Source organism: Thermobia domestica, chromosome 7 (genome assembly GCF_964235325.1).
Source record: "Thermobia domestica chromosome 7, izTheDome1.hap1.1, whole genome shotgun sequence".
Taxonomy (NCBI): domain Eukaryota; kingdom Metazoa; phylum Arthropoda; class Insecta; order Zygentoma; family Lepismatidae; genus Thermobia; species Thermobia domestica.
In genome coordinates, this window is record NC_137460.1 from 21,851,711 (window position 1) to 21,860,397 (window position 8,687).

Here is an 8,687-nt window from a genome sequence, read left to right on the forward strand (position 1 = left end):
CCCGGTCACCTGCATGATGGCAAGAATGAAAAATAATTAACAGAAAGGGAAGAAAACTAAAGAGACCATATGGTATTTTTATGATTGGTTATTTTTCAGCATTATATTTTTTCTCGTCGAGATCAGGTCGAGAATTACCATAACCAAAGAATCATTCAACAAGAAAAGGTCACTCTTAACTATCAGCCTTAATATTGGACTTAGGAAGAAGTTGGTCAAGTGCTATATATGGAGCATTGGACTTTTTGGTTCAGAGACTTGGATATTACGGAAGTTAGAGAAGAAATATTTATAGAGCTTCGAAATGTGATGTTGGAGGAAGACGGATAAGATAAAATGGACAGAAAGAGTGACAAACGAAAACGTTTTAAAACGGATAGGAGAGAAGAGGACGCTTCTAGCCACTAAACTTCGTAGAAAAGCCAATTGGATTGGATGTGTCCAAGAAGAAAAATGTCCTTACTAAGAAATTGTCTTGTTTATACCGCCATAGAAGGAAATATGGAAGGAAAGAGAGGAATAGGAAGTAGAAGAACACAACTGATCGATGATTTGAAAACTAGAAGAAAATATTGGGAGTTAAATGAAGACGCTGAAAATATCAGATATATGGAAGAAACATTTCTAGGTTCAAACTGAAAATTAAGAAAAAATAAATAAATAAATAAATAAATTAATTAATTAATAATAATAATAATAATAATAATAATAATAATAATAATAATAATAATAAGAAGAAGAAGAAGAAGAAGAAGAAGAAGAAGTCCCAGGACCTCCCAAAAGGCAGAATACTTAAAAATAATATTTTTTCTGTGATGCTGTCCCAACATCATTCCAGTAAAATTAAACAAAATCGTGCTTTTAATTCTCGAATGATCTTGGAAAGTACCATGGACGCTCAATGAAATTTTGAGTGAAGTTTCATGTAATGTTGCAAGATGGCTGTGCTAAACAGTGAATAGCTTACAAACCTGTACGAATACAACTGCTAATTCAATGTCTTTTGGTTTCTGGTCGAGTTTTATATATATATATATATATATATTGATTGATTGATGACACTTTTGGTGCCCTTTAAGTCCAAGATCAGCTCGCATTTGGGGTAAGACCCGCCTAGCACTCTCAGAGAAACGGGAGGAGGAGGATAAAGACATATAAAAATGATCGGAAACGATCGATATTCGTGTCGAATCAATAGTTTTCGCGGACGCTTACATAAAGAGTGATATTTCAGATGCCATTTAAGTTCAAGTAACCGATTAGTACCCTGCAAAGGGGATGGGATGAAACTGTAACACGTAAAAATAATTTTAAATGATCGATATTAGTGTCGTATCCATAGTTTTCCAGGTCTCTAAGTTGGTTGGAGGTAGTTCCAATGATCTCTAAGTTCAAGTTTAGTCTCCATTAGATTTGACTTCCTCGGGAGAGTGGAAGGGGGAACATATGAAATGATCGAAAACGACCGATATTTATGTAGAGTTCATAATTTTCGGGGTCGCTGAGATGAACAGTGACAACCCAGATGCCGTTTAAATTCAAGTTTAACCCCCATTAGCACCCCTAGAGTGATGGGAAGGGTTGACATATAAAAATAATCGAAAACGACCGATATTAGTGTCCAATCTAGAATTCTTGATGTTGCTGAGATCAGTAATTACACTCTTGATTGCGTTAAAGTTCAAGTTCATCCCCCATCAGCATGGGGTGAGAAGGGGTGAAAAATGTCTCAAATGACTGAAATTAGTGTTGAATTCATAGTTTGATTTTGTCTTGCTATTGGGTTACAACTGAGAACATTTAATCCCAAAATTAGGCATGAACGGGCATGTCAGCTGGACTGAGAATTAACAGGGAAACGCCAAAGGCATTGTACGCATATATATACACAGGGTGTTAATGAACTATACCGACAAACTGTAAGAGGTGATTCCTCACGTCAAAATAAGAGAAGAAGTTCATGTGCACATATGGCGAAAAGTGCATAGTTTCAGAGCTAGAGCTGTCCAAAATCGCGACAAAGCTAAATTTCAACAGGCCCTTTTTCAAACTCCAGAAACTGTGGATGGTGGTCCTCATCAGCGTAAAGGAAGCCACGCATACACAATCCAAACTGCATATTTCATCAATTTTCAATAGGTGTACAGGGTATTCCCTACAGGGTGTGATTCTCCGATATATTCTCAATGGAATTTTCAGATATACCCTGATTTCAAGGAGGGTGCAAAGTAGGCTGGAGGTAAGCCTTGACAACAATGGACATCCAATGCTTCAGAGGGAAGTCGGAAGTGTTAGGAACCGGCAGCTCCACGTTCTTTTGTGTTCGGAATAACGTGTGATGATATGTATTTCGTCATGTTATATTTCACGTTTTCTTCACTTATAAGCGTGAAAGAAAGCATCGCAGCATGCGTTTTCCCGAGTACGAGAAACCATGCTGCTGACGATCCTTAACACTTCCGACATTGCGCCAAACGATTCCGTGTTCACTGCTATTAAGGTTCATCGTTTGTCTACTTTGGACCAATCATAAAGTCAGAGAATATCTGAAATTTCGGTTGATGGCATGTCCTGAAATTTCATCCAGCAGGGAATACTCTGTACACCTATTGAACATTAGTGAAATATACATTTTTGGATTCCGTATGCGTGACTTCCTTTACGCTGATAAGGATTGCATTCCACAGTTTCTCGAATTCGAAATAGGACCTCTTGAAATTTGACTTTTTCGTGATTTTGAACAGCCCCTAGCTTTGAAACTATGCACTTTTCGCCATAGGTCCACGTGAACTTTTTCTCTTATTTTGATGTACGGAATCACCTCTTACAGTTTGTCGGTATAGTACTTTAACACCCTATAATATAGTTGAAAGGAGTGACATGTAAAAATAATGCAAAACGACTGATATTAATTAGGAATCCACAGTTTTCGAGGTCGCTGAAATGAATAGTGTCGCTCTCAACCCTGTTTAATTCCAAGTTCATACCCATCGGCAGGAGAGGAAAGTGAAAAATAAAATGTTAAAAATGAATGCGATTTGTATCGAATTCATAGTTTCTCGGGGCCGGAGAAACATCTGACCCCATTTGAAATGACTTTTGGAAGATTGTACCCATTTCAAGCTAGGTGTTTAAAGCATATCAATTTGTTTAAACGCGTATTCTGTGGGAGTAGAGTGATTCAATATTTTGCCGAAAGTAGAGTATTATCTGGATTTTTATCATGCCACCTTCATTGAAATAAATATTCGTGCAAGTTTACTATACGGATCCATAGTACAAGTTGTAGTAATAGTAGGAGTAGGGGTAAGAGTAGCAGTAGGAGTAGGAAAGCGTTAGAAGCCCCGCAGGGTTTCGTTGGGTTTTGTTCTCGACACAAAATGGGCAAATTAAAGACTTCCCCTAATTTTTCAGTACATTTTAGAATCTGTGGATCCGTATAGTAAAACTGCACCTAAATATTACAAGGAAGAAGGGGATTCAAATATTTCCCATAAACCTATTCTCCCCGTGCGAAGAACGGGCATTTGAGTTAGTTATCATTAAAATAATAATAATAATAATAATAATAATAATAATAATAATAATAATAATAATAATAATAATAATAATAATAATAATAATAATAATAATAATAATAAGGAACCCTAACGAACTCCCACAAATATTAATGTGCACCATTTTCTCCAACTAATACTGTATATTTATGATACAGTGTCTCTTTTATTAACAATATTTGATTTAACATATATTACCTTGCAAACTGCTTGCAGTTTTTTGAGCGCCCTCTACATTCTTATCTGTCGCTATGATTCGAGCTCCTTCTCGTGCTAGTACTTGGCAGACAGCGCGACCAATTCCACTAGCAGCTCCTAGAAATAGATAAATGGGGCGTTTACACTTGGTCGATTTAGTCGCACGACTAAATCGACTCGCTGCATTTGCCACTAAATCGAATCAACTAGGCCGAATCATATCGATGGATGTGTTCAATTATTTCAACCACAGAAAATAGAACGTCTTTCAGTTCAGTTGCCAGTCGACTAGTTGCCTTCGATCAACAAGCGATTAAGTTGAAGTCTCGTTTACACGGTCGATTAAGTTGAAAGTGACGTCAATTCAACTGAATCGAACGCAAATCGACTAAGTGTAAACGCCCCAAAACGTATATATTTGAACAAAGAAATGAAACACATGTTAAGAAAGATGTTAATACACTTCAATCTGGAACGGATCCAGGACGGACTTATGGGGGTGGGCGGTGGATGGTAATATTACTACATAGAGCTACTTTTAAGAGCTCCAAACTCTGGGATGGGTTATATTTATATATAAAATTAAAAAAAAAAACTTTCCTCTTCTGGGGGAGGATTGCTCCGATCGCCCCCCCCCCCTTCCCGTGGATCCGCCACTGCTTCCAATCTATCAAACTTTGCCAAAATATTAAGATATACTTATTTTCGGTTCTACGATAGATTTTATTTGAAAATAATTTCTGGATACGTGATAATTGATTTTATTCAACCGTTGAAAAAAGCAGTGACGTATTTAGGGGGGCTTCCGGGCTTAATCCCCCTCGAAATCTTACTTACTATAGTAAAGTAAATGAAATATCTTGCAGAATTTAGACATTTCCAGGCAAGTCCCCCCCCCCCCCCCCGAAACAAAATCGTAAATACGCCACTGGAAAAAAAGTATAAAAGGTTTTTTCAGCCCAATTATCCGGAATAAGGTTTACTCACTCGCATCAGGCAAATTTCGCGATGGTACCCAACAGAATGTTCCCAGGCCGCTTCCTTCCTTCCCCAGTCCTTTCTTCAATCGATTTGGTAGCGTTCCTTAATCCTCTGGATTTCCCACATGTACAACTTTGTTTTTTTTTTCTTAAACCACGTATTCTTCACCACCATATTATGTTGCCTACAGAAGTCGATTAGTATTTGGCCCCGTGCGTTTCTTCTACCTAGTCCAAATGGTCCCAACAGGGGCGTCATTTAGGGAGGGCAGGAGGGGGCAATTGCCCTCCCAAGAGTTTGGGGAATACATATACTTTAATCGATTGTCTACTAATATACTAGTACAAAACGTTAAAGTCTTACGTCGGTGGTGGTCTTGCCCCCCTCAAGCGAAGGCTGAAATGATGCCCCTGGGTCCCACCACCTAATCTCACTTTACTCAAGCCCATTATGTTCAATTTACATTTCCATTTTTAAATTTTCAAGTTTACCTGCACGTCGCAAAGTTTGTACGTTTTAGGTTCCCATGCGATGAAAGTTATTATATTCCTCTTTCATGATTCTTCTCGGAGTAGTTCTCATCTGGAGATTCGAACGGGGGACTTATTTTACCTCAAGAAGAATCATCATTTTATTTATTCTGTTCCTTCGTCCACGTGTGTGGGGTCCCTGGTTCGATTCAAGCTAGCGCTACGTGAACTTTGTGGTGGACAAACATCGTGTGCGTGGGTATCATCGGGGTTCTCCCACTTCCTCACACTTTCTTCATTCCACCATTTCATTTATTTCTCATCACAGTCTCCTTTAGCCTAGCCGGCATAATCGTGGGCCGTAAAACTAAAATATTTCTGTTCATTTTTTCCTCCTCCTGGAAATAAATAATGTGGTAGTATTGCCATTTCCTTTCCACATCTCCATGCCGTTGACCACCTTGTGGTTCATCCGCCTTTTAGGATAGTTTCCCGGGAGATAAACAATATTTTTAAAGGATAGACGATTTTCAATGCGTTTGTTTAGAGTTGGTAAGATATACTGCATTTTCGGACTGAAGAAAACTCTAAACTATTTGATGAATCAATAAGCTATAAGAAGTATAATTTGTAATAATTATCATTTAAAGAAAAAAAGAGAGGCTGAAGTCGAAAATTCAAGTCTTCAGGCTTACTGAATATTCAATTTGAAAGTATATTATTCAAAAGTCTTGCAAGAATGTGTACAGTTCCACACATTGAGAATCCAATTCAGCGGACCCTTCGAATACGCCACTGTTCTAATTCCGATAATTTTCTCTGATCCGGTTTTGTTTATAACAGTAACGCATCCTTTCCATTCTTTGGAAGAACGTCTATAATAGTTTATTTAGCTTGGTGGAACTGAGAAAAGAAATATGTTAAAATGCCAGATCATGAGATTCGAACCCAGAACCTTCCTTGTACCAACCGCGAGCGCCAGTTGCTTTGTAAAATTATTTATTCATAATTTGCTTTTAACACTTCCTCCCTATTATATAAGAATTTTGAACGACGAATTTCTCTCGAGTTTTACGACACATATACAGAGAAGTTATTTTAAAAGTAAATCATTAGGATGTGATAAATCAAATTATGATTGAATGTTGATTGTCCCCGTCCCAATCCAGTACAAAGTAAAAATTATTTACCTGTTACTAATGCATTGCGCCCTCCCAGTAAGCATGACGAAGCCATTATATACCCAACTTGTCAGCACAGTACTGTAATAAGAAATATATCAGACGAAATTGCTAGCCCAACTCTTACATAAATTGAAGCAAATATTGCAATTCATTCAAGTTTGTACAGAATACTATCTTTGCACTTCGGTCGGTCCCGTACTTTTCCTTGCCGAACTATCGTCTTCATTTTAGTTTCCAAGTCTTCCAGTGAGAGCGTTACGATACTGACTCTTGAAAATGTCTCCATGAGCTAGTGACATCTAACGATAGTACTAGAAACTTTGTGATGTGGAAAAACAAGCCTGACAAGAGGCATCACCCAAGTGTCCGGCTCCGATTTCAATGATTTTTTTTTTTTTTTTTTTTTTTTGATAGAGTTCTGAAATAAAGTTCTAAAAGACTGAAGTCACATTATCAATGACGGTCAAACTGACTTTCACCACCTTCATGATCAACCCCCGACATTGAAGTCTTTAGTGATTTTTCTTTGATCTAATATGATATTTAGATTCTCTTTAGTAGGCAACGCCGAGACAAAACGGTTTGTTTCATTTCTATGCATTCCAGTGTATATTTTTAGTAATCAGTGATAACGGAAGAGGATTGGATTGTCAATACATTACTGGGGCTAAAAGGAGCTCAGGAGTTATTAATTACCAGCGTATTATACAGACGAATCTCTGTATTTGGTTCTCTACACCCGTTATTGGTGCCTCAACGTAAGAGGCTGCGACCGTATTGTTTAGCCCTTTACTGAATTTACGAACAAATAAGGGGAATGGAGTGAGTCCAGGGGAAAAGGCACAAAATTTTCTTGGTTCCAAGTTCGTGAAATCCGTAAATACGGGTCCAAGTAGAGTTGTATCTATTCTGATGGCTGTGATGATCTAAGTTAGTGAGTATTCAAGTTCCTCAAGTGTTTCTTCCTCTACGAATTTTAAAACCCCACTGATATATATAAAAAAAAATCACGTATGTTCTGCTTTTGATTCCTTTATTAACTGCAGAATTTTCAACCAAATTCGCATTGCTAGTTATGACTTTGCTAAAAGGTGTCATATTGCCCTATGTTGACACTTTAGGTTTTTTTAAACCCCCTTCATCCCCCATGTTGGCACCTGTGTCTTACTTTAGATTCCTTTATTCACTGCAGGAGTTTCTTGCTTGTAAGTAAATCTGTAGGTAGAAGTGAAAAACTGTATTTACCTAAGTGTTTTGTTTGAAGTCTCGATTTTAAATTGGAACCGAAGAAATTATTTCAAGTTAAATTTTGTAATAACTTTACTTCTTACCAGGAACATTATTATTATTATTATTATTATTATTATTATTATTATTATTATTATTATTATTATTATTATTATTATTATTATTATTATTATTATTATTATTATTACTTTAATGTAAGAATAATGCTTATTTTAAAGCATGCTAAAATTACCCAACATCAGGGCCGGCGAGAGGGGAGGGCAGGAGGGGCTAGAGCCCTGGGGCCCAGAGCTACAGAGGGGGCCCGGCGGCCGAGGATAATTACTAAATGTTGGTCGAGTTCACTTCCAATCAGTGCGCTCTTTGTGTAACAATTTTTGTGTACTGTGGTCTTGCAATGAAATGACAATTGACCAGGTCCAAGAACAAGCAGCTGCACTAGTCCAGCGATACCCAAAAGATTTAGGAGATGGTCTTTCTGATGGACTGCATAGACTGAAATTGATATATTCGCCACTTTTGGTGAGAAAACGCTTTCACCATGGTATCTCCTAAATAACATCAAAACTTTGAATCTAGAAACTTTATTTCCAAATCCGACAGTGGCCCTTCGTATATTCGCCACAATTTTATGCTACCGTTGCTAGTGCAGAGCGCTCTTACTCTCTGTTAAATAGAGTAAAAAATGTTTTACGCTCTACAGTATGTCAAGACAGATTATCAAGCTTAAGCTTGTTGGCAGTGGAGACAGAACTTGTCAAGTGTACCAAACTGGGAGCTATCATTGATGAATTCGCCCTGAAAAAGGCCAGAAAGGGAATTTTGTTGTAACTATACGTAGAAAAGGATACATCGTAACTGTAACAGTTGTCTAGTAGTGATACATATATAATAAATTTCTCCTACAGACAATTACTATTAATACCACATTATTATTCACACTATAGTTAATTTGAGCAATATTTCATTGAAATAACTAAATTAGGCCTAATGCCTCATGTCTCTAGTTGAGGAAGACTAACTGCATAGCTTACTTCTATATAATTATT

At 37.3% G+C, this 8,687-nt stretch overlaps 1 protein-coding gene across 1 annotated transcript in view; it reads right to left on the reverse strand.

Moving 5' to 3' along the window:
* Window positions 1-6,629, reverse strand: part of LOC145689894 ((3R)-3-hydroxyacyl-CoA dehydrogenase) — a 31,675-nt gene extending 25,046 nt beyond the window's left edge. The window contains exons 1-2 of the mRNA XM_081764203.1: window positions 6,397-6,629; window positions 3,756-3,872 (exon numbers count right to left, since the gene is read on the reverse strand). Of these exons, the coding sequence (XP_081620329.1) occupies window positions 3,756-3,872; window positions 6,397-6,442 (163 nt within the window). The 5' untranslated portion in view covers window positions 6,443-6,629. The remainder of the gene's footprint in view (window positions 1-3,755; window positions 3,873-6,396) is intronic.
* Between the last annotated feature and the right edge of the window lie 2,058 nt (window positions 6,630-8,687).